Below are 26,538 nucleotides of genomic sequence, written 5' to 3'. Positions count from 1 at the left end.
CCTGGACAAATTTACCTATTTTTTGAATTTAATATTCCCCAAAAGGGACTATATATCTCCATTGTCACATTGAACATTAGCTATACTCCCAACTTCTCCTAATGTCATTGTCTGTGATTTTGCATTTATCAATGGGTCTGACATTTTTAATCCCTTTGGACTTCTAGTTAGTAATGTCTCATTATTACTTTTTTGAACTAATAGAGATTCAGAGAAGGTTGCAAGAAATGTATAGAGAAGTTCTATGCACTCTTTCCTTACTGTCCACCAATGTTAGCATCTTATACAGGTTGAATACACCTTTTCCAAAATTCTTGGGACCAGAAGAAGTGTTTCAGATTTAGAATTTTTTTCAGATGTTGGAATATTTGAATATACATAATGAGATATCTTGGAGATGGAACCCAAGTCTAAACATGAAATTCATTTATGTTTCATACATACCTTATACATATGGCCTAAAGGTAATTGTATGTTTGGTATGCCTACATTTTGACTATAACCCATCACAGGTGGTCAGGTGTAGAATTTTCCACTTGTGGAATCATGTTGCTACTCAAAAAGTTTTGGATTCTAGAGTATTTCAGATTTTACATATTAAGACTAGGGATGCTCAATCTGTACAACTTTAATACAATATTGTTTTAGCTTTTTTGCTGCTGTGACTAAAAGATCTGACCAGAACAATTTTAGAGGAGGAAAAGTTTAATAGAGGGCTCACAGTTTCAGAGGTCTTGGTCTATAGATACCTGGCTCCATTCCTTGGGGCCCAGGGTGAGGCAGAACATCATGGCAGAAGACTGTAGCAAAGAGATGTGGCTCCTGTGATAATCAGAAAGCAGAGAGAGAGACTCCACTCACCAGATAACAAATATATACCCCAAAGGTGTGCCCCCAGGGACCCACCTCCTCCAGCCACACCCTATCAGCCTTCAGTCACCACTCAGTTAATCCCATCAGGGAATTGATTCATTAATTAGGTTATGAGAGCCTTAACCCAATCATTTCATCTCTACATCTTCTTGCATTGTCTCACATATGAGTTTTTGGGGAACACCTCACATATAAATCATAACAAATATCAAAACCAAGAAATTTACATTAGTAGAATCCAAAGTGCTTATTCAGATTTCACCAGTTATATATCATTTGTGTGTGCATGTGTGGGTGAGTAATTTTATCACATGTGTAGCCTTGCATAACCACTACCACAATAAAGACAGAACGTTTCCATCGCAAGGATCCCTCAGGTTGCCCTTTCATAATCACACCTCCCTCCCACTCTGCTTCCCTAACCCCTAGAACCCACTAGTCATTCCTCCTTCTCTATAATTTTGTCATTTCAGGAATGTTACATAAATGGAATCACACAGTGCATTACCTTTGGGGATTGGCCTTTTCTTTTTTGTTCTGTTTTGTTTTTGCATTAATGGGGATTGAACTTGGGGTCACTCTGCCACTAAACTACACCTCCAGTCCTTTTTATTTTGAGACAGGGTATTGCTAAGTTGTCCAAGCTGCCCTAGAACTTGAGATCCTCCTGCCTCAGCCTCCCCAAATGCTGGGATTAGAGACATGTGCCACTACACCCAGCTGGCCTTTTTTTGTTTGTTTTTATTCAGCATAATTTTCTGGAGATTGATCTATGCTGTCACATTTATCAACAGTTCATTGTTTTTTCTTGTTGAGTAATATTGTATGGTGATGTGCCACAGTTTATTTAACCATTCGTCTGTTGAAGAACATCTGGATTATTTTCAGGTTTTGTTTTATTGTAAAATAAAATCTCTATATATATTCGTTTAATCTTACTTTTTAAAAAATCTTCAATTTATGTCATCCAATAACCCTAGAAGTCTCATCTTCCTATATATCAGGACTTGATAAAAAAAAATCCATGCTTAACATCACTCATATGGCATGAGTTTATGTTTTGTTTGGGGGGAACTGGGGATTGAACCCAGGTGCAATTAACCACTGAGATAAGACCCCACCCTTTTAATTTATTTTTTATTATGAGACAGAGTCCTGCTAAGTTGCTGAGGCTAGCCTTGAACTTGAGATTCTCCTGCTTCAGCCTCCTAAGTCTCTGGAATTACAGGCACATGTCAACATACCTGGTTCATAGGCATGGTTTTAAGAGAAACAAGCTAGATTAAGAAAATAATATGTAGTTAAACTGCATTTTCATGGGATATACACACATGTGTATATATGTATATATATTTAGTAAGAATATATACATATATATGTATTTATTTGTCTGTCTCTGTCCCTAGACTATGAACTACATGTGTCCCTAGACTATGAACTACATGGAACAAGGACCATGATTGAATTGCCCATACTTATAACTGGGCACAGGGCCTAGTATAGACATTTAGAAAATGTTAGAATCTCAGCTGGTGTGGGGGTGCATGCTTATAATCCAAGTAACTCTGGAGGCTGAGATAGGAGGATGGCAAATTCAAAGCCAGCCTCAGCAATTTAGTGAAGCCCTAAGCAATTTAGCCATACTCTGTCTCAAAAGATAAAAAAGGGCTGGGGATATACTTCAGAAATCAAGTGCCCCTGGGTCAAATCCTCAGTTCCAAAAAAAAAAAAAAAAAAAAAGTTAGAATCTGATCTCTAAGATTAGATGAGGCCCAGAAATAGATGTTTTATAAGAAGCTTCATATATTACATGGGCAGTCAGGGTTAGGAACTACTATTTAGCTGAAGCAATGAATATGTAAAGGGAAAGAAGGAAAACTCCTGGTAGGAAAGGGCAAACTCTGAACAAAGGGAATACTGATGTTCTATTATCTGTCTTCACTTCAAGGAGATCAGAGAATGAGATCTCTGTGTTCAGAGTAACCTCTAGACTGCATGGTAGGAAATCCATTATTTCCAATGTTGTGCTCGAGAAGTGCTATTATTAAATCCATAGATGTCTGAGGCAAAGAAAAAACAGCTTTCTCCTGCTCTATGAAGTTTACCCATTTGAAAGGCTTTCCCACACATCTTTTGAGCCCCAGACACCTCCCAGATTTTAATGGAAAAAGCAATAGGTAGATTGGAAATGTAGATCAGTGATTTGCATGTGCAAAGCCTTCTATCACCAGCACCATCCCCCCCAAAGGCAACTGATGATAAGGATTATCTGGAGTTGCTAATTTGTTTATGTGGCATAATTATATGTATCAGAGCTTTGGAGAAGAGAAACAATATAGCTCCTTATATTACTGGATCACCTGAATAACAGCCTGAAACTATGCCTTGACAAATGCCAGTTCTACCAGACCTCAAACAAATATGTTACACATATAAAAATCACAGCAGGTATGGGGCATAGTCTGGGGAAAGATTACTGAATGGCTAAGGCCTAATATTTAAAGACATTTGGAAAATTCAGCAGATACAACAGGAGCTGTTTGAAGGACTGTTCAAAGCTTGTAAAACAGTCAATGAACTGACTCAGGGTGGGTGAAAATTAGCCCATATGCTAGAAAGGGCTGGGCAAAGGGCTGTGGAATTGAAGAGAGAAGAGAAGGCAGGTACAAAATGCCAAGTCTTGGGCACAGAGTATCAAAATAAAATTGTCCTTGCTGGGGGACCCTGTCCAAAAATAAAACAAACGATTTTTCTTTTTGGTACTGGGGATCTAACCCAAGGGTACTTAACCACTGAGCTACATCCCCCAGCCCTTTTTAGTTTTAATTTTGATAGAGGGACTCACTGTTACTGCGGCTGGCTTTGAACTTGCAATCCTCCTGCCTCAGCTGCCCAAACTGCTGGGATTACAGACCTGTGCCACTGTGCCTGGCAACAAATGAGTTTTCAATGGGCAACTTCTCTTGTGTGCCCTTCTTCTTACTTGAATTATCTGGGTGTAAGGAAAATAATCGAATGAACAAAATAAGGAGAGGGGAGAGGCAGCTCAAAAGTAACAATGGTTTATTTGGGACAAACCTGTGGAGGGGGACATGTAGAGACTGAAAACCATCCTTACCTTAGAGCTTGGAGCACATATGTGGGGAATTTTGCAGTTGGGCCATTTAGAGAAGGGTCCTTTCAGGTGTCTTCAGAATTTCAGTCCCATGGGGTCGCGGTGGTGCGTGCCTGTCTGTAATCCTAGTGGCTTGGGAGGCTGAGGCAGGACGAGGGTGAATTCAAATCCAACATCAGCAAAAGTTAGGCACTAAGCAAGTCAGTGAGACCCTGTCTCTAATTAAAATACAAAATAGGGCTGGGGATGTGGCTCAGTGGTCCAGTGCCCCCGAGTTCAATCCTGTACCCACCCCCCACCCCCACCCCCCAAAAAATAAGAATTTCAGTCCCAGAAAACAATTTCCTTTCTGAGGATAATGGGAGTGTTTGGGGGTTCTTTGCTTGATAATGGGGTTGAGGTCAGGGAGTCAGAGTGAGTTTGAGATGATTCTTCTAATATGGAGTATACATTTCAAAATGGCACTGCCTTGGGGCTGGGGATGTGGCTCACCTGGCACGCGTGCGGCCCGGGTTTGATCCTCAGCACCACATACCAACAAAGATGTTGTGTCCGAGAACTAAAAAATAAATATTAAAAATTCTCTCTTTCCTCTCTCACTCTCTCTTTAAAAAAAAATGGCACTGCCTATGTCAAATTCTTCCCAACACTGGAGATTGTCAAATTGCTTGGGACAGGATTCTGTTTCAACATGTTCTGTACACTACCCCTGAGGCCTTTAAAAATAGGGCTGAAGGACTGGGGTTGTGGCTCAGTGGTAGAGCACTTGCCCAGCATGTGTGAGGCACTAGGCTCAATTCTCAGCACTGCATATAAATAAATTAATCAAGGTCCACCAACAATTTAAATTTTTTTTTTTTAATTAGAGCTGGGGCCAGGCACAGTGACACATGCTGTTAATCCCAGTGACTCAGAAGGCTGAGACAGGAGGATCCTAAATTCAAAGCCAGCCTCAGCAACTTTTTTTTTTTTTTGGGGGGGGGTCTGAGCAACTTAGCCAGACCCTGTCTCAAAATAAAAATAAAGAGGGCTGAGGATGTGGCTCAGTGGTTAAGTGACCCTGGGTTCAATCTCTAGTACCAAAAAAAAAAAAAAGTAGATAATTGTAGAAAACATACTCAGGTATGGGGTGCATGGGAGGAGGGGACCATAGGCCTGGGCTGATTGAGGAAAGGGTATCTCCGTTATGCTGCAGAGTTTAACTATAGGCTCAGCAGGGAGAGTGAGAAGGTAGTCTAACATTGGTCCAGTTTAGGCTTTGAATATAACCCTTGCTGCTCTGCCCAAATTAACAAATGAATTACAACTCTGACAGAGAATATTGCCTTTGAATCACTTCTTTAAAAGCTCCCTATTTCCCCTGATGGGCAGAAACACAGCCTCTGGGACACCAGACCCCTGTGTTTCTCCTTTGCCTGCAAAGCAATAGAACTTCTTTTTACTCTTTCTCCAATATACAATTTGGAGAAAATTGTATACTCCTTATTGGATTGGCATCGGGGACAAGGACCAAGTTTGTGGTAATAACAAGACACCTGAAGAAGAGGCCTTGACATGCTGGGCAAGTGTTCTAATACTGAGCTAAATCCCCAGCCCACTATAAATTTTAAAAACTGATGAATGCCACAAACATTTAAAACATCAAGAAGAAACAATACTTTCAAATATTGCTACTAGTCAGCCATCAATGGGTAAGCAGGGAAAAGACACCTAGACAATGAATGGTGACAAAAAACCACAGGGAGCCTTATCTGACAGATGAGCACCTGGCAGATGGGGGCTTGTTATGTTAAAACCTCCCCCAGCCATAATTGCATCTCCTACCAGGTAGCCCTGGCCCCTCACTTATCACCAAAACTACCATAACCCCCAATCACCTGGGAAACTAAAATATCAAGACCCTCACAACAAAAGCTTTCCGAGGGCTATTCAAAGGGAAAGAAACTGATTTAAGGAGAAGGAAATAGAGACAAAAACGGGGGGGGGGGGGGGGGGCTCAATTTTCTCAAAATCTCCAACTCTGAGGACCACACAACTTTCTTGGAGGTAGTCCATGTAGTTCCTAACACAACACTGACAGCAAACAACACTAATATATTTCATTCACCAGAAGTAAATTTATCTGCAACTTGATTTCTCTTCAGATGGATCCCCGAAATGCCTGTTCTCATTCTACTAGAATCATTCTAACTACTCAACCTGAGGGGGAAAATGACAGAGGGGAAAAAAGAATAGAGAGTGAGGGCTAGCTAACTAACTGCATTTCTAATTTATTTTCACAAATTTCACAAACATTTATAGCCTATCAATTCAGGACCCTTCCAGGAACATAAAAGGGTTCATGCAAGGGAGACAGGCCCAAACCTTAGGCTTGTTTAGTGTCCAAGGAAATCTGAATTTGTTCACTGCTTCATTGTTAAATTGGGAGGGTTGAAAGGACAGCACCTAGCTGGGCATGGTGGCACATGCCTGTAATCCCAGTGGCTTGGGAGGCTGAAGCAGGAGGATCACAAGTTCAAGGCCAGCCTCAGCAATTTAGTGAGGCCCTAAGAAACTTAGCAAGACCCTGTCTCTAAATAAAATATAAAAATGGCTAAGGATGTGTCTCAGTGGTTGACTATCCTTGGGTTCAATTCCCAGTACCAAAGGAAAAAAAAAAGAAAGGAAGGAAGGAAGGATAGTACCTAGTATAGGACCTACTTCTTAGTAAACATTACCTTCTTCCTCCCTTCTCCTTATAAAAATGATGTCTGTATTACTCTATATGGCCCAGATACAAAGCAGAATCCCACAAGACCAAGTCTCTATGTGCAACCACATATAAGAAAACACTTGCCAGATGCAGTGGTGCACGCCTATAATCCCAGCAGATTGGAAACTGAGGCAGAACCATCACAAGTTCAGAGCCAGCCTCAGCAACAATGAGGTGCTAAGCAACTCTGTGAGACCCTCTCTCTAAATAAAATACAAAATAGGGCTGGTAATGTGGCTCAGTGTTCAAGTGCCCCTGAGTTCAATCTCCAGTACACCCCCCACACAAAGAAAGAAAGAAAGAAAGAAAGAAAGAAAGAAAGAAAGAAAGAAAGAAAGAAAGAAAGAAAACACTCCAGGCACTGGGGCTGTAGCTCAGTGGCAAAGTGCTTGCCTAGCACAAGTGAGGCACTGGGTTCAATCCTTAGCACCCAGTTTATTTGTTTAAAAATAAACAAAAAATAGAGGCATGTTGTCCATCTACAACTATAAAAAAATTAAAGAAAGAAAAGAAAACATTCCAGTGAAAACATGACATTTCAAAACTCTGGCTAAATTCAGCTCACCCCAGTCTCCAATTTTACTTCACAAAAGAATAGCTCTGGTAAAGATTTAACTGTCCTTAGAATGCTAAGTGGAATGTATGAAAAGACAAAATGTTCTCTGGCTTGGGAGAAGTTAGACAACATTGAATTGTAACACATCTTGTGCTTTCTTTTTTTTTTTCTTTTTTTTTATTGGTTGTTCAAAACATTACAAAACTCTTGACATATATTTCATACATTAGATTCAAGTTGATTATGAACTCCCAATTTTACCCCATATACAGATTGCAGAATCACATCGGTTACACATCCACATTTTTACATAATGCCCTATTTGAAGTTGATAAATTGCCTTCACATATTCACTTATAATATTCCATCTTGTGTTGTGAACTCCATAGATTAGATTTTTTTTTGTACTAAAGATGATTGAAGTCAGGGTGCTTAACCACTCAGCCACAACCCCATCCCTTTTTAATTTTTTTTTTTTTATTTTGAGTCAGGATCTCATTAAGTGGCTTAGGGCCTCACTAAATTGCAGACACTGGTCCCTCAATTTATGATCTTCCTGCCTCAGCCTCCCAAGTCACTGGGACTACAGGCATGTGCTACCATGCTTGACTCTGACTAGATTGGGCAGGGGGCAGGGTACCTCAGAGAAAACATGGTTGCACTAACCTAAGGCAGGAAATTGTTAACCACCACTGAACTCTATAGATATGTTTTGTGGCAAAACACTTTCTAAAGGTAGAAATCAAAAACAGAAATCCAAAAGGAAAGAATGGACCAACTTAACATTACAAAACTTAAAATATGTGTGTGATTAAACATCAAACATCAAGGAAAACACTACAGAAAAATGTATTTGTTATTCACATTACAAAAATCTATAGCCTTAATACAGAAATCAATTAAAGATCTTAAAAGCATGGGGAATTCTATAAGATAACTGCCAACCTGAAAAAACAGACCATTCACAGAGAAAGAAATACAAATGGCAAAAAAGTTAAAAATTAGCAAGGGAGCTGGGGGGTAACTCACAGTACCAAAGGAAATCCAGCCTCAGCAAAAATGAGGCACTAAGCAACTCAGTGAGACCCTCTCTCTAAATAAAATACGAAATAGGGTTGTGGACGTGGCTCAGTGGCCGAGTGCCCCTGAGTTCAATTCCCAGTACCAAAAAAAAAAAAAGTATTCACTTTTTGACCAGCAAGCCTACTTCTAGAAATCTTTCCCATAAAAATTAAAGAACCAGCATGTAAGACTAAATGTGTAAGGGAAAATGCATCATTGTTTTAATAAAAGAATGGGAAATATTATTAAGAGAATGGTTGAATTATCTTCATAATGGAATATTATGCATAAAATAAACAGTTTATTTCACTAACATGCACTAAACATTTCCCTAAGCACACCAAGTTGCATCTTGTATGGGAGGGTTGCTTTTGAATTTGGTTGCCTTCATATGCAGAGAAAGTAAGGCAAAATTGCATTGAAAACTGACAACACTGCTTTGGTAATACATTTCTGTGAAGTGCATGCATTATTTAGCTGAGAGGTCATCAAATTGTTGATTCACTTGCACATGAGCATTCAAATCTTTCCAGAGGCCTTTGGGAAAATAACCAACTTTCCATAAACATTCACTGGAATAATAAATAGTGAAGAAAATCTAAGGTGGATTATTTTCTGCATAAATCTTTTTTTTGAGGGCTAAAAATATCTTCTGTGTTTACCTAAATAAAGTAACAGTAACACATGTAGCTTTTCTGTCTAGAGTTTCTCAATGGTTTATCTTCAAAAACCAAAATATATTGTCTGAACAAATTTATTAATATTATTATTAGTAGTGTTTTTGCATTGTTGGGGATCTAACTGAGGACCTCATGCATGCTAGTATTATTTATTTTTGAGCATATTGTGGCCTCTAAATGAATTGCATCTGTGTTTTCAAGCATATTCATGCTTGCAATCTCATTTTTAAATATTTTTCTATTCAATTACCACCTGAGATCTTGTTTTAAATTAACAAACCCAGCATGGTGCCACACACCTGTAATCCCAGCTACTTGGGAGGCTGAGACAGGTGGAACACAAATTCCAATCTCAGCTTCAGCAATTTAGCAACACCCTCTCTCAAAATAAAAAAGGGCTGGGTGCTAGGAGCCACAAGCAAATATACAATGTATGGCACCTTTGGTTGTAAAGTGACGCCAGCTAGCCACTGAGATGATTATGTTAAGATTTACATTCATATGCAAATTGGACTCCCGCTGTTCACCTTGGCCTGCTACCGGACTCATGTTACGGACTCATGTTACCAGACTCTTGGAGAGTTCCCATTGGTTGGGGAAGGATAGTAGGAGGAAATTCCGGGGGAGGTCCGGGGGGACCCCGGGGGTTCCGGTCGGCGCGCGGTTCCGGTCGGACACCCTCGTGGGAGGACCGGTTTTCGACTTGCTGGCGCTGAGAGTGTTAGCGGCTTTTTCAAAATAAAGTTTTGTTCCTGCTTGATTGGCTCGTGATTCTGTGCCCAGCCAAGACTGCGGCATTTGGCGGCCCGTGCGGGGAACGCCTGAAGCTTAGAGGTGAGTAAATTGCTCGCCCCTGAGGGAAGGCGACAGGATGGATGACCTTCTCAGAAAACAATGTGTTCTTGTTTTGATTTATTTTGTTTTCATTTCGAGCTCCCTAGCCCTAGAATTTTCTCAGGCGAACTGGAAAAAATGGTTGGCTCAAGGTTTGAAGTTATTCAGCCCTGAGAAAGAGAAAATTGATACAACCATTGTCTGCTCCGTCTTTGTTTCATTCTGCTTCGGCTTTGTTTTATCCTACCTTATTGGGTTAGGTTATAGTAGATTAGAATCCAATAAAAAACAAACCGAAAAACTGTTAAGTAAATTGTTAGAGGTCCAGACTATGGTAGAAAAAACGCTAGGTCAAGCAAAAGAGAAGGTCTCTCAAGCTAGTCAGACAGAGGAGAATTTAAAGAAAGCAAGCTTAGAGGACAAGCAGCCATCAGGTGGAGAATTACAACAGGAGGTTGCTACCAACTCCGTTCTATCACCAGAGGGCGTAACTCAGCCAACAGCTCCATCTACCGCTGAGCGGCCCTCAACTACCGTAGTTGATGGACGGAATTCTGAGGCAGGACCCCAAAGATTAGCATGCCCTGTACTTGAGCAGGCAGGAGGGCAACGAATTCACCGTGCTTTAGATTTCAAAACAATAAAGCAATTAAAGGAGGCTGTAACGACCTATGGGCCGCAAGCTCCCTTCACAATAAGCATGGTTGAATCTGTTACCAACTTGGACATGACACCAGCAGATTGGGCTAACATGTGTCGATCTGTGCTAAACGGAGGACAATATTTGTTATGGAAGGTTGCCAATGAGGAATTTTGCATGGAGACAGCTAGGCGAAATGCAGAAGCTGGGTACCCTCAAAGAAATATGGACATGCTTTTGGGGAAGGGACCTTATGAGGGTCAAAGACAACAAATTGAATATGACCCTGGTGTGTACGCACAAATTGCTGTAGATGCAGTTAGGGCATGGAAAACTTTACAGGGGCATGGAGACTTACAAGGTCAATTATCTAAGGTAATACAAGGAACTAATGAACCTTATGCTGAATTTGTAGATAGACTTATTCAGTCAGCCTCTAGGATATTTGGAAATACAGAACAGGTAATGCCATTTATAAAACAACTGGCTTATGACCAAGCAAATCGTTGCTGCAGAGAGGTCATTAGACCATGGAGACATGAGGATTTAAACACATATATTAAATTATGTAGAGACATTAATGAACAGGGGCAAGTCTTAGCAGCAGTACAACAGGCTTTAGATGCCAGGCCAAGAACATGCTATAATTGTAATCAAACAGGACATTTTAAAAGGAGTTGCCCCATAAGAGGAGGGTTTAACAAAGCTGGATATCAAAGGAATAGAATACCAGGTATTTGCCCACGATGCCGTAGAGGGAGACATTGGGCTAATGAATGCCGTTCTCAAACCACCATAGAGGGTATTCCGTTATCAAAAAACGAACAAGGACCAAGTGTTTACCCACGATATCGTGGAGAAAGGTATCAAGCTCCATTGCCAAAAAACGGACTAGAGGGCCCAATGCCCCGGGGCCCCAAACCACAAATATATGGGGCAATGGAGGAACCCAACAGCCCCATCAAGGTAGTGCCCAGGACGCATTATCCATTAAATCCCTCATCAGACAAACTAGAGGGAGCGCAGGGCTGGACATCTGCGCCTCTGCCAGAGCAGTACTAACCCCAGAGATGGGAATTCAAATCATTCCCACAGGAGTAAAAGGACCTCTTCCCCAGGGAACAGTAGGCTTATTATTGGGACGCAGTTCTTCTACACTAAAAGGACTTATGATAAGTCCTGGGGTAATTGATCCCGATTATGAAGGTGAAATAAAAATTATAGCTAGTTCTCCAAGAGGTATATCAGTAATTTCACCAGGAGATAGAATAGCACAGTTATTAATAATACCCAGCCTGCATGATAAATTTTCCAGTTGTAATGTAGAAAGAGGTTCCAAGGGATTAGGCTCCACAGGTGTAGATTGGGCTATGCTGTCTTTGAATTTAGATTCTCGCCCAATGCTAAAATTAAATATTCAAGGACATGACTTTAATGGGCTGCTGGACACAGGAGCTGACCTTAGTGTCATCTCTCGTCAAGAATGGCCAAAATATTGGCCATTACAACAAGCCACTCAAACGCTTCGAGGCCTAGGAGTGGCAACAAATCCCCATAGAAGTGCTATGGTATTAGATTGGAGGGATCCTGAAGGATGTGAAGGAACTATACAGCCCTATGTATTGGATCATCTTCCTGTAAATTTATGGGGACGAGATGTCCTAGATCAATTAGGATTGACATTAACAAATAACATCAATCCTAACGCGCCCACTACTAGGGCTAAACAAGGCTTTAGGAAAGAAAAAAGATTAAGAGAACAAGAACAAGGTATGACAGCACCTATTCAAATAGATCAAGAAATAAATAGACATGAATTGGGTTTTCAGAAAGGGCCACTGAGACAATCAAAATTACTTGGAAATCAGAAAGACCAGTGTGGGTTCCTCAGTGGCCCTTGACTAAAGAAAAGATACAAGTAGCCCATGACTTGGTCAGACAACAGTTAGCGGAAGGACATATACAACCTTCCGTATCCCCCTATAATACTCCCATTTTTGTCATTAAAAAGAAATCTGGTAAATGGAGATTATTACAAGATTTAAGAGCCATTAATAATGAGATGGTTATTATGGGACCTGCTCAATCAGGGATTCCTCAATTGTCTGCTTTACCAAAAACCTGGCATGTTTTAGTTATAGATATTAAAGATTGTTTCTTTTCAATTCCAATTCATCCCGAGGATAGTCCACATTTTGCATTTACTATCCCTGCACTGAATCATGAAGGTCCTGATCAGAGATATGAATGGAAAGTACTCCCTCAAGGGATGGCTAACAGCCCAACTATGTGTCAAATTTATGTTAATAAAGCAATCCAGCCACTTAGAAACCAAAATCCTGAACTACAAATATTTCACTATATGGATGATGTGTTATTGGCACATAAAGATAAAAACACATTACTAGAATGTTATGCCACACTTACAAACTTATTGAAAAACTATAATCTAGAGATAGCAATAGATAAAGTACAATTAAATCTTCCAATTAATTATTTAGGAGTTCTATTATCCTCAACCATGGTCCGTCCACCAAAAATTCAAATACGAGTAGATCAACTCAAATCACTTAATGACTTTCAAAAGTTATTGGGAGACATAAATTGGATAAGGCCTTATCTAGGCATACCAACAGGAGAGTTAGGACCTTTATTTGATATTCTAAAAGGTCCATCAGATCCAAATTCACCCCGCATGTTAACGCCTGAAGCAAGAAAAGTATTAAAAATCATTGAAACATATATGGAAAATATGCATTTGGATAGAATTGATATAAGTTTGCCTTTATTATTTATTGTACTACCAACAAAAAATATTCCTACAGGAGTATTTTGGCAAGAAGGTCCATTATTGTGGATACATTTATCTTATTCCCCTAACACTATTCTTACTAGATATCCTGAGGCTGTAGGACAATTAATACTCAAAGGAATAAAAGCAGCTAAGGGAGTGTTTGGGATTTCTCCCAATAAAATTATTACTCCATATACTATGGATCAAATTGATGAGTTAGCTAATGAGTTAAATACTTGGGCAATAATCCTGTGTAAAACTAGTGTTTCATTTGATAATCACTTACCATCTAATCCTTTGTTGTCTTTTTGGTCTAAGCATCCTGTAGTTTTTCCAAAAATGACAAGAAAAACCCCTATCATAAATGCTCCAAATATATTCACTGATGGGTCAAACAATGGTACAGCAGCAGTAGTTACTCCTGATCAAACTTTTACATTTTTAGTACCCAAACAATCAGCTCAAAAGGTAGAGCTTAATGCAGTATTACAAGCTTTTATGATGTTTAAAGATTCTGTATTTAATTTATTTTCTGATAGTCAGTATGTAGTTAATGCTATTAATTCCCTTGAAGATGCTGGTAGGATTTCCCCTTCCTCTACTGTTTTCTCTTTGTTTTCCGATATACAAAGTCTAATCTGGGACCGAAAAGATCCATTCTTCATAGGTCATATCAGGGCACATACAGGATTGCCTGGAGCCCTTAGTATGGGCAATGAACTAGCAGATAAATCTACACATGACATACATATTTTCTCCACAATAGAAGAAGCTATAAATTTTCATAAAAGGTTCCATGTCAATGCTAATACTTTACAAAAGCGTTTTAAAATAACTAAAGAACAGGCCAGACATATAATAAAACAATGTCAAAATTGTGTGACATTTTTACCACAAGTTAATCTTGGAGTCAATCCTAGAGGACTAATACCTAACCATATTTGGCAGATGGACGTCACACACTTGCCAGAATTTGGAAAATTAAAATATTTACATGTTACAGTTGATACCTCTTCCGGATTTTTGATGGGCTCCCTTCATGCCGGAGAAAAAACTAAAGATGTTATAGCTCATTGCTTACAAAATTTTGCCACTGTGGGCGTTCCAAAACAGTTAAAAACGGACAACGGTCCTGGTTATACTTCCTCCTCTTTTAAACAATTTTGCTCATCATTTGGTATTACTCACATAACAGGAATTCCATACAATCCACAAGGACAAGGCATAGTTGAAAGAGCTCATCAAACTATTAAAATGTACTTATTAAAACAAAAGGAGGGAATTGGAAAGGGGTATATATCCCCCAAAGATAAACTTAAAATAACCCTTTTTACTCTAAACTTTTTAAATTTAGATTCATCGGGACTTAGTGCTGCGGAAAGACATTTGTACCCCAAAAATGTACATAAGCCTAAGGTACTTTGGAAAGATATTCTAACAGGACAATGGAAAGGCCCGGATCCAGTGATAGTCTGGAATCGGGGCGCTGTCTGTGTTTTCCCACAGGATGAACAGCAACCAATTTGGATTCCAGAGAGATTAACTAAAACAATTTCTACAGAAAAAGAAGATGATTTGACTCAAATCCATAACAGCTGACATCCAGAGCTCCAGCTTGGCTATTCTTACATCTGCGACAGTGATTAACCAAGGTTTTTTTTTTTCAGTATCTATTTTATTATTGCATTTTTCCACATCATAAAGTTCTATTTTATTTTTGAGCTCATACAAACCTAGGTTAATGTTTTTCTGATCAGTTTTATTTTTTGACTGTGTTTTATTTTTTATTTATTTATTTATTTATTTATTTATTTTTTTTTTTTTTTTTTGACTGTGGAGTTTTTAAACATTGCAATGGAGATTTCACCTAAGTATAGTTACAAGGCCTTTATTTACTATTGTCTTATGTGTTGTATGTTGTGTGCACACTTCTGTTTTGTGTTGTATGTCTGTATGTGTGTATGTCCATATTTCTTATATGAGGAGCGCTCATGAAAAAATGGATCCGAATTTTTTCTTTATTCACGTGATTTATATGGTTTAATTTAAATTAGGTGAACAGCTGTTTATGATTGTTGTTAAAGATGGTTAACAGATCTGTTTGTTTACTAATTTAAATTTGGTAAACGGCTGTTAAGGATTGTTTTTAAAGGAGTTTAACAGATCTGTTTGTTTACTTTCACCTTTTCTTTTTATTATATTTAATAATTCTGTTCAGGATAATGTCTCTTTACCATCATTGCCAGAATTTCCATCTCCATCCCAATTCCAGTGAAGACTGAGATAAAACCAAACTACAGCTTCTATGATAGCTATCACAGTAAACTGTATAAACTGATGCATCAATGAATATAACTCAACAAGTAATGCTATCAAGGACTTGATTTACTTTGGGAGGATATGGACATATTGATAGACTCCTCCAATTTGAACTGCTTGCAGAACTTGCCTGGACTATATATCAGTTGCATACATTGTGAAATATCATCTGGTGCACCGAATTGTGGTACTGCTGGCATATCTTTGCTGATGGTGTCACCAGTGATGCAATTTCCTTGCCAGCTCACCCCATGTTTATTGTGGTAATACTGGCATATCTTTGCTGATGGTGTCACCAGTGACGCAATTTTTCCAAGGAGCCATCAATTGGCTTGGTGTCGTGGCATTTCTGTATCCTCCTCCCTTCTACTAGTGATGGTCTAAAATTTGGGGGCCAACAGAGGTGAGGCAAAGAACCTCACCCCCCCACTGGCACCAAGGCAAAATTTGGGGGCCAACAGAGGTGAGGCAAGAACCTCACCCCCCCACTGGTGCATAGGCCTATCCACGAGCATGGCTGAATGCTGGACCGGTAGTCAGCGACGGGTTGCTCTGATTACAGTGGATTCAACCTAAGACAGGAAGCTGACGCCTAAAGGTCAGTTCTCCCATGACGGGTAAGAACCATATGTTAAATTGGACAACCTACCAGGCACGGTCCCTAGCCACATTGCTTGTTGCTTAATTAAACAGAAGGGGGCAGATGCTAGGAGCCACAAGCAAATATACAATGTATGGCACCTTTGGTTGTAAAGTGACGCCAGCTAGCCACTGAGATGATTATGTTAAGATTTACATTCATATGCAAATTGGACTCCCGCTGTTCACCTTGGCCTGCTACCGGACTCATGTTACGGACTCATGTTACCAGACTCTTGGAGAGTTCCCATTGGTTGGGGAAGGATAGTAGGAGGAAATTCCGGGGGAGGTCCGGGGGGACCCCGGGGGTTCCGGTCGGCGCGCGGTTCCGGTCGGACACCCTCGTGGGAGGACCGGTTTTCGACTTGCTGGCGCTGAGAGTGTTAGCGGCTTTTTCAAAATAAAGTTTTGTTCCTGCTTGATTGGCTCGTGATTCTGTGCCCAGCCAAGACTGCGGCAGCTGGGGATATAGCTGATTGGTAAAGCCTCCTGGGTTCAATCCCCAATACCAGGAAAAAAAAAAAACTTAGCAAAACCATTTGCCCTCCAATAAATATATATTGTTTACAAAGTCAGGAACTTGGGCTGGGGATGTGGCTCAAGCGGTAGCGTGCTCGCCTGGTATGCCTGCGGCCCGGGTTCGACCCTCAGCACCACATACAAACAAGGATGTTGTGTCTGCTGAGAACTAGAAAATAAATATTAAAAATTCTCACTCACTCTCCTCTCTCACTCTCTCTTTAAAAGAAAAAAAAAGTCAGGAACTTGCCAAGCATTATTTAAAAGTCTCTCTCTCTCTCTCTCTCTCTCTCTCTCTCTCTCTCTCTCTCTCTCTCTCTTACCAAGGATTGAACCCAAGGGCACTTAACCACTGAGCCATATCCACAGCCCTTTTTATTTTTTTATTTTGAGATGGGGTCTCACTAAGTTGCTTAGGGCCCCCCTACATTCCTGAGGCTCGCTTCAAACCTGTGGCCCTCCTGCCTCAATCTCCCAAGCAGCTGGTATTATAGGCATGCACAACTGTATCTGGCTGTAGTTACTATTTTTTTTAGAATTTCATATTTATTTATTTACTTCATGCCAGGGATTGAACCCCAACTTTCTTTTGAAGACTTTCAAACATAAACAGAAGTAGAAAGAAAAGTATAATGAAACCACATATACTTTTTATAATTTCAATATCAACTCAAAACTGATCTTATCACATCTGTACCCCAGCCACATCCCTCCCTTCCAGATTATTGTGAAGCACTTTCTGGATATCATATAATTTTGTCCATAAACATTTCAATATGTAACTACAAGAGATAGGGACTTCGCTACAAAAATTCACAATATTACTAGCGCTACTAAACATATTCACATAGACATATTCATATAATTTCTCATGTTATAGAAACGGCTGGGGTACAGCTAGCATAATCAGGCCCTGGGTTCTATTTTTATTACAACAGAAAAAAATATATTACATATTCTCTTCTATAACCTTTGTAAAAGACTTACTACATTTTTTAGAGCTTTCCATGTTAATAAATATAGATAATTTCAATCCTATTGTATAGAAGTTCCATGCTCTATTTAACCAGGATTCTATTGTTAGGTTAGGGGTCTTGAGCATTTCATTATTATAAATGATGCAAATTGAATAGCAAAATTGAGTGAGTCAATTAGCATGAATCACTTCACAGATTGCTCAGCAAATAGCAAGCTCCTTATAAATGTTAGTATTATTTTTATATTGTCAAATTACCCTGTGTTAAGGTTGAACTAATTTATATTCCCAGCAGCAGGGGTGAGGGGGCTTGTCTTCCCTAAATCCTCACTAATTGTATTATATTGTTTGTTTCTGGTGCTGGGACTGAACCCCAGGCCTGTCTTACCATGCTAGGCAAGACACTAGTTGCATGTATTTTTAAAATTAGACTAAAAAAGGAATATCATTTTAAAAATGCAATCACCTAACAATAATTCAATCATCTAAATTCATTTCAAATGCCAATTATATTTAAGCCCTGCTTAAAGTAGAAAATTTTATTTTTAGACAACCCCTTATTAACAGAGTTTTGGGTGTTGAAAATTCCATGGTTTGTTTTTGAGCATTTTGAACCATTATATCCAGTTTGGTTTACCTTCCTGTATAAAAAGAATCATTTTTTTTGCCCAACATGGTGGGGAACCCTGTAATCTCAGCAGCTAGAGAGGCTGAGGCAGGGGGATTGCGAGTTCAAAGCCAGCCTCAGCATTTTAATGATACCCTAAGCAACTCAGCAAATTTATAAATAAAATATTAAAAAGGGCTGAGATGTGGCTAAGCAGTTAAATACGCTTGGATTCAATCCCTGGTACCAAGAAAAAATCATTTTATATTCTTCTAGTTTTACTGAGGCATATTTGGCAATGATTACCAAAATCAAGCTAATCAATATATCTGTCATTTCAGGTAGTTACTCTTTTTTAGAAAAAAACATTTTATATTTTTCTATTTTAGTAAGCTTTTTCACCACTTTGACCAAATGACCTGACAAGAAGAGTTTTAGAAAAAGAAAGTACATTTTGCACTCACAATTTTCAGAGGTTTCGGTCCATAGACATAAGGCTCCATTGCTCTGGGCCCCAGTGAGGCAGAACATCATGGAGGAAGAGTGTAGTGGAGGAAAGCAGTTCAGAACATGACACCAGGAAGCAGAGAGAGAGCCAGCTCTCCTCACCACAGACAAAGTATATACCCTGGCCATACATGGAGGCATGTACCTGTAATCCCAGCAGTTTACAAAGCTGAGGCAGGAGGATCCCAGATTCAAAGCCAGTCTCAAATGTAAAAGCAGTCCATTTTAGGCTTTGAATATAGCCCTCGATGCTCTGCCACTGTGACTTAATTTTTATTTTTATTTATTTTTTTTTAAAGAGAGAGTGAGAGAGAGAGGGGGACAGAGAGAGAGAGAATTTTAATATTTATTTATTTTTTCTTAGTTCTCGGCAGACACAACATCTTCGTTTGTATGTGGTGCTGAGGATCCAACCCGGGCCACACACAAGCTAGGCGAGCGCGCTACCGCTTGAGCCACATCCCCAGCCCTGTGACTTAATTTTTAAAGGACATATATCCCTTCCTCTTTCCCTCCTCCTCCCCAATCTCTCCCCTAATCTCAGGGAAAACAGGATCACTTTTCTTCCCCATCCAAGGCAGAATTACCTGTTCTTGAGGACACACCCACCACACGAAGGAAGTAATTAAGACTTTGGGGATGGCACCAGAAGATCTCCAAAATGACTACCAAATTAAGAAGAAGCGTGAGTGCATATGGGTGAATTAAAACTCTAACAGAGAACAAGTAGAGTGTAGCCTTTGCATCACCTGTTTTAAAAGCCCCCTGGTTCTCCCTGATGGGCAGAATACAGCCTCTGTGACAGGAGTCCTCTGGGCTTCTCCTTTGCTACAAAGCAATAAAACTTCTTTTTCTTTTTTCTCAAAACCCTGTCCTCATTATTGGTAACAAAACCCTGTCTCAAATAAATAAATAAAAATAAAAAGGGCTGGGGATGTGGCTCAGTGTTTAAGCACCCTTGGGTTCAATCCCTGTGACATAAAACAATATGCATACATTAACAAAATATAATGGAGATATTCTTTTTAATGTTGCCTTGCTGAAACAAGGCCTCAAAACCTGGTTTAAAATTTTCTCATCTCCATGGAAATTTTCAGTAAAGACAAAAGATTTCTACAATTTGAAGAGAAACCAGAGTATACAATGGAGATATTCTGTAGTCTTAAGTTTCTTTCTAGTCCTAGACTTCATTTTTTTGTGTGTGTTCCTTTAGTGTACATCCCACCATTGTAATGAATTGTTTAACGTCTTTCTTCTCTGCCAGACTGAGAGCTCTATGAAGGCAGGAAACTTATTTTAACATTATAGCCCCAGAATTTAGGGTAGTGCTGCCAGGATAGTAATTGCTTATAATCTATTTGTTCATTGTTTCATTGTTCCCTGAATCTTTCAATCTGCTTAAACTGGATCACTGCAATATATATATATGATTTTAGGAAATCCGGCTAAGTCTCCACTCAGTGTTATTTGAATGGGATCTAGTGACAGTGCACTTTTATACACACACACACACACACACACACACACACACACACATAGTTATATGTAGTAAAGTGAATTTTTTTTGTAATAGGGATTGAACCCAGGGGCACTTAACTACTGATTCACATCCCTTTCTTAATTTATTTATTTTATTTTGTATTTTGAGACAGGGTCTCCCTAAATTGCAATGGTTGGCTTTGAACTTGTGATTCTCCTGCCTCAGCCTCATGGATTGCTGGGATTACAGACATGCCACGTGGAGCACAACAGTGAATTTTAAAAGACAGATCACATATTTAGTGAAAAGGGAGTTTGCACTCTTAATTAGGAGCCCTGGATTCTAGTCCCATCTCTGCAGTTATTTTAATGGTGGCCTTTCAAAAGTTACTTAGTAATTGTGGGCCTGGTTCCTCGTCTGTAGTTCCTACATTAACTCTACAAATATGTACTGTCAACTGCATGCTGGCACTAGTTTAAGTGCTAGGGATTTAATAAATGCTTACTCTACACTTGAACTTTTGCTAAGGGGATCATGTGCACAAACTCATAATTTTCTATAAAATAGACACTTTTGTGTTATTTTCCAAACATTACTAGAAAGTGGTTGGGGATTTAGCTCAAGGGCAGAGTGCTTGCCTAGCCAATGCAAGGCCACGGGCTCCATCCTCAATATTGAAAAAAGTTAGGAAAACACACACACATATACAGCAACCAAACTTTACAAAAGAAACCAAAGCATAACGAGGTGAAGTAACTTTCCCAGGTTATCAAAAGACGGGACGACAGGATTGGATTCCAGGCAGAGCGACTTAAAACCCCATTCCAATAACAACTGTGAATCCTTATTCTAGAATTGAATTACTATTTTAATGGCCTGCATTTTTATCTGAGCCCGGGTATACAGTGTGGAGCACTCTCTGGTCGAAAAAAGGGTAAAAGAAGCTGGGAACTTTAGAGAAACCATCTAAAAGAGTGAAACTAGCGCAGCAGGAAGCAAAGCTCTTCGGGGCGGGGCAGCCTCTCAGCAGGGTAGAGAAGAAGTGGGAGGTGTCATCGAGTTGTACGCACTCACGCTTCTCTGGGCGCCTCATTGGGTACTGATGAACGTTCAGGTCACTCCAGCCCTGCGCGTTTCTCTGAACTCGACGAGGGGCGGGGAGAAAAGGCACGCTGCGTGCGCGCCGACCTTTTTGACGTCTTCGTGGGAAGGCGGCCCCTCCGCCTGGCGCAGAGTTCCTCTGCCCCGCCCCCCTCCTTCGGAGCGTCAGCTTCCTTGATCTCACCACCTTTAGCTATACCAACGAGAGGACACCGCCAGCATCTAGAGCAGCCCGGCTAGGAGCGGGACTGAGTAGCAAGAACGTGAAAGGAAGCCGTGCCTTCCTATCCCCAAGCCATTCTAGACACGGGTGAGTGCCAAGGTCTACCTCCCCACCCCAAACTCACCCCGGAGCAGCTGGCCCCCTCCGCTTCTCCGGGGGAGGCCTAGGCCCTAGCTTGTTCCCAGCATGCTCTATGCGGGATGCCCGGGCAGGTGCTGAGGGAGGACCAGTGAGTTAGAGAGATGGAGAGCCACCTTCTTGGTGGCACTCCCTTGGCACTAACATGGAGTCTTGGGGTGACCCTGCCCTACTCCTCACTTCTCCATTTTGTGGTCCTCCCTTTTACATAATCCACCTCACCCACCTTTACCTTCTAAAACTACCACTTGGATAGTTTTTGCCTTGTTTCCGTGCGCAATTTTAAGTTTCCGTCTGTCATGTTAAAAAATTCCTATCCTGTGCAGTCCCCAGTGTTACCTTTTTTTTTTTTTTTTTGCCTCCCCAAATAGGAAAAAAAAATCCTGAAATAATTGGTGAAAATAATCTTGTAAAATTTGTAGATTTATTGCGTTTTAATTAATATTTTCTCAGCCAGAAGTAGGGTCCCCACCAAGAAGAATTCCGACACACGTATGCCATAATCAAGCAAAGAGGCATGTGAATTAGCATATATTGGCCAAATGAAAACTGTGTAATACAAAATGCCAAAATCTTATATAAATTAAGTTTAGAGTGTATCTGACAATTCTTTAATTAAGCAGACCTTGTTTTTTGTTGCTTCTCACTTCTTGGAATTGTTTATTGATCAAGTTCTGTGAATGATACAAGAGAACCAACATCCTTCTTCTTTCCCCACCTCACACTCAGGAATTACATCTACCAATCTATTCCACACCTTGGCCTGATAGCAGTCAAAGTCCATTTCCTTTAGAAGAAAACCATGGGAATGGTTTCCTTGTAGCAGTGTGGTGGTGTTGGGTGTAAAACGTCATCAGAGGACTGGGGTTGTGGCTCTGTGGTAGAGCACTTACCTTGCATGCATGGGGCACTGGGTTTGAGCCTGAGCACCCCATTAATAAATAAAATAAAAAGGTATTGTGTCCATCTACAACAAGAAAATTTTTTTTAAAGTCATTAGATGCCACATTTTTTAATTTATAGGAAAACAAGGTTATTCAGGAACTCATTTATTAAATTCTCAATAATATGGTAGAAGCACTGTTTAGATTATTTGTCTTTAATTGAAAAAGAATTAAACAGGTCAGGAGATCTGAGTTCTAGTCTACTAACACTGACTAACTTTGTAAGTTTGGGTTACTTAACCTTGCAGTCCTCCATTTTCCTATCTGTAAAATGAGAAAAATGCCATTAGGTACCTTCTAAGGTTCCTTTCAACTTTGAGAAACAAGGGGGAAATCTAAATAGCTCACTAGAGTATTTTTTGTGGAGATAGAGAAGAGATTGGGGGAATTTTCAGCCTTTGGTAGCATAGACGTGTGCATACAATTTTCTCAGTAGTTATATTTAATGTTTTCTTTTAATTTCTAATTGAAATGTATGTGTAGACTTTTCCCATTTTACTTCCCCAAAGAAGAAAATGCCTTTTGAGGAAGTACTAATGTTTATCAATGATCCCTATGCCTATATTTATTCATTTTTTCATCTAGATAGCTTCATTTTCATTGGGGGCTTTTATTCCATCATTAGTTGGGATGAGGCGAATCACAACCTCTGGGACAGGAGTCTCCTGTTTCTCCTTTGCTAGCAAAGCAATCAAACTTTTTCCTTTTTCTCAGAAAGAAAATGGCTGACTTATTGGAAACCCATAATCTTAGGAACAGGAGGGTAAACATTAACAATACACATTGAAATCTGTCAATCTCAAGAAACTTGATTTAGATGTACTCAAAACACATAAGACATTAGCCATCAGTTAAACAAAGCAAAGGTTGAAAAGAGAAATGTTAGCACAGATGCCATTGGTGATTTGCCAATTATAGGTGATTTATCTGTTCAATCTAAAGTATTGATCTAAAAGTCCATTTATATCTTCAGAGGTACTTAAATAATATAGTGCAAGATTGGGGTACAAAATTATTTAAAGAATGATGGACAGATAACCTCTGTAACATTGGTTTCCAGGGCTAATGCCTCGATTTAATGCTTGGTTAATTAAATCCTTATAGATAAAGTACAAAAATAACCTTCCCACAGCAAATCCTCCATAGAGGAATTTCTGCAGAATTATATTTTATACTGAATAAAAGTCAGATACCATTGAAAACTAAAGATTCTGAAAATGCTTAATACTGTCTGCAACTAAATTGATTTCAAGCTTGGGAATTTTTTTTTTTTTTAGCATTAAGAGCAAAATGTCAGAATAAAGTAATACCAAACCAAATGGCTAGACTAAGTATTTTAAGGGTCTTTTTCTTCTTTATAGGAAAAATGCTTTCTGAAAGCAGTTCATTTTTGAAGGGTGTGATGCTCGGAAGCATTTTCTGTGCTTTGATCACTATTCTAGGACACATTGGAATTGGTCATGGAAATAGAATGCATCATCATGAGCATCATCACCTACAAGCTCCTAACAAAGAAGATATCTTGAAAATTTCAGAGGATGAACGCATGGAGCTCAGTAAGAGCTTTCGGGTATATTGCATCATCCTTGTAAAACCCAAAGATGTGAGTCTTTGGGCTGCAGTGAAGGACACTTGGACCAAACACTGTGACAAAGCAGAGTTCTTCAGTTCTGAAAATGTTAAAGTATTTGAGTCAATTAATATGAAAACAAGTGAAATGTGGTTAATGATGAGAAAAGCTTACAAATATGCCTTTGATAAGTATAGCAACCAATACCACTGGTTCTTTCTTGCATGCCCCACTACATTTGCTATTATTGAAAACCTAAAGTATTTTTTGTTAAAAAAGGATCCATCACAACCTTTCTATATAGGTCACACTATAAAATCTGGAGACCTTGAATATGTGAGTGTGGAAGGAGGAATTGTCTTAAGTATAGAATCAATGAAAAGACTTAACAGCCTTCTGAATATCCCTGAAAAGTGTCCTGAACAGGGAGGAATGATTTGGAAGATATCTGAAGATAAGCAGCTAGCAGTCTGCCTGAAATACGCTGGAGTGTTTGCAGAAAACGCAGAAGACGCAGACGGAAAAGATGTATTTAATACCAAATCTGTTGGGCTTTCTATTAAAGAAGCAATGACTAATCATCCCAACCAGGTAGTAGAAGGATGTTGTTCAGATATGGCTGTTACTTTTAATGGACTGACTCCTAATCAGATGCATGTGATGATGTATGGAGTATACCGTCTTAGGGCATTTGGACATCTTTTCAATGATGCATTGATTTTCTTACCTCCAAATGGTTCTGATAATGACTGATAAGTGGAAAAAGCATGTGTTACTACAGCGGTACATATTTTTTTTTTAATCTGGTGACACTGGTATAATTAGACTTTAAAGTTTATTAGTATGTTTTTAAATAGGGTGGTATTTTTTCCTTAAAAGACAATTTAAATGTGTTAAAATGTTTTAAGAATAATTTTGCAAATAAAGAACATATTTATAAATATGTGATAAATTCTAAACATTAAAAATTTGACATATTTTTGCTAATTGGTTAGAAAAATTTAACGTCAATTTTTAACTTTCTAATATATTCAAGTGAAATATCTAGTTGTGAATTTGTGATTAAAGCAAAACTTTTAGCTCTGTATTTCCTTTACTCCTAATGTAGATTTATGTTCTAAGCCACCTCAGGTGCCAGTGGATTTGCCCTCACAGAATACACAACCAAGCAACCAAGGAAATGTTCCTATCCACTATTAAAGAAAAGTTGAATTCTATCCTTTTGAGAAAATTTAGTGGTATTCCTCAGCATACACAGTTTCTATGTGACTCTGTATTTTGGCATGCAGATACTGAAATTGGAGAGGTGACTATAAAGAATGTAATGTCATTTAACTGTTGTTTCAGTTAATCAAGCTCTGAGTAGAAACTTAGATAAAAGTGAATCAGTTAAAATTTATATATTACTGTTAGGCAAATGAGTTCTGTGGAAGTCTGCAGAATTTGTTTGGGCCACCTGATAGTTTCATTTTAACTGAGTCTGTCATATTTTTTGTTTATTTTTAGTTTTTTTGTACTTGCTCAAATTCTGAAATTTTTCTCATTTAGTGGTTGCACCACACATAACTGTTTTTGCTGTGGAGGCCCTAACCTTGCATCCACATTGCATTACCATACCATTTACCTAATATCAGTGGCTACCCAAAATCTTTACACAGTGGTACCAGATACAATTGTTCCTGCATTACAAATGTGTGAAATACGTGGAGCTGATTTGTCCAATAATCTGGCCAGCACATGCTGAATGAATTAAGTCAGATCAATAAGCCCCCATAGGGGCTGGGATTGTGGCTCAGTGGTAGAGCGCTCGCCTAGCAAGAGTGGGACCCAGGTTCGATTCTCAGCACCACATAAAAATAAAGGCATTGTGTTATATCCATCTACATCTAAAAATAAATAAATAAATATTTTTTTAAAAAAATAAGCCCTCATAGGGTATGAGACCATTACATTTTAGGTATCAGTATTTCTTGTAGGGCTGAGGTTGTGGCTCAGAGGTGGAGTGTTCACCTAGCCTTTGTGAGGCACTGGGTTTGAGCCTCAGCACCACATAAAAATAAAATAAAGTGGGTGGGGGTTGTGGCTCAGTTGTAGAGTGCTTGCCTAGCATGTGTGAGGCACTGGGTTTGATCCCCAGCACCACATAAAAATAAAAACAAATAAAGGTATCATGTCCATTTGCAACTAAAAAAAAAGTTATTGTGTCCAC

General features: G+C 39.3%; 1 protein-coding gene and 1 long non-coding RNA gene across 4 annotated transcripts; one reads left to right on the top strand and one right to left on the bottom strand.

Moving 5' to 3' along the window:
- Positions 1 to 703: 703 nt before the first annotated feature.
- On the bottom strand, positions 704 to 21,527 carry LOC308639244. Of its 3 annotated transcripts, none has more exons than XR_014020023.1 (4): positions 21,428 to 21,527; positions 3,992 to 4,200; positions 3,719 to 3,865; positions 704 to 822 (listed from the first exon to the last, which is right to left on the bottom strand). It is a non-coding gene; the product is annotated as an uncharacterized lncRNA (long non-coding RNA). The 3 variants fall into 3 exon arrangements; XR_014020024.1 differs by having other exon boundaries at positions 3,992 to 4,206; positions 21,428 to 21,521; XR_014020025.1 differs by having other exon boundaries at positions 3,992 to 4,206; positions 21,424 to 21,512.
- Positions 21,528 to 21,577: 50 nt separating this feature from the next.
- C1GALT1C1 (C1GALT1 specific chaperone 1) lies at positions 21,578 to 25,546 on the top strand. Its single transcript, XM_081277449.1, has 2 exons — positions 21,578 to 21,764; positions 24,121 to 25,546. The coding sequence occupies exon 2, from the start codon at positions 24,126 to 24,128 to the stop codon at positions 25,080 to 25,082; it is 957 nt and encodes a 318-aa protein (XP_081133575.1). The 5' UTR covers positions 21,578 to 21,764; positions 24,121 to 24,125; the 3' UTR covers positions 25,083 to 25,546.
- The last annotated feature ends 992 nt before the right edge of the window (positions 25,547 to 26,538 follow it).

The sequence above is a fragment of the Spermophilus citellus genome (assembly GCF_964194105.1).
Source record: "Spermophilus citellus genome assembly, chromosome: X".
NCBI lineage: Eukaryota > Metazoa > Chordata > Mammalia > Rodentia > Sciuridae > Spermophilus > Spermophilus citellus.
This window is presented reverse-complemented; position numbering and strand designations above follow the sequence as displayed.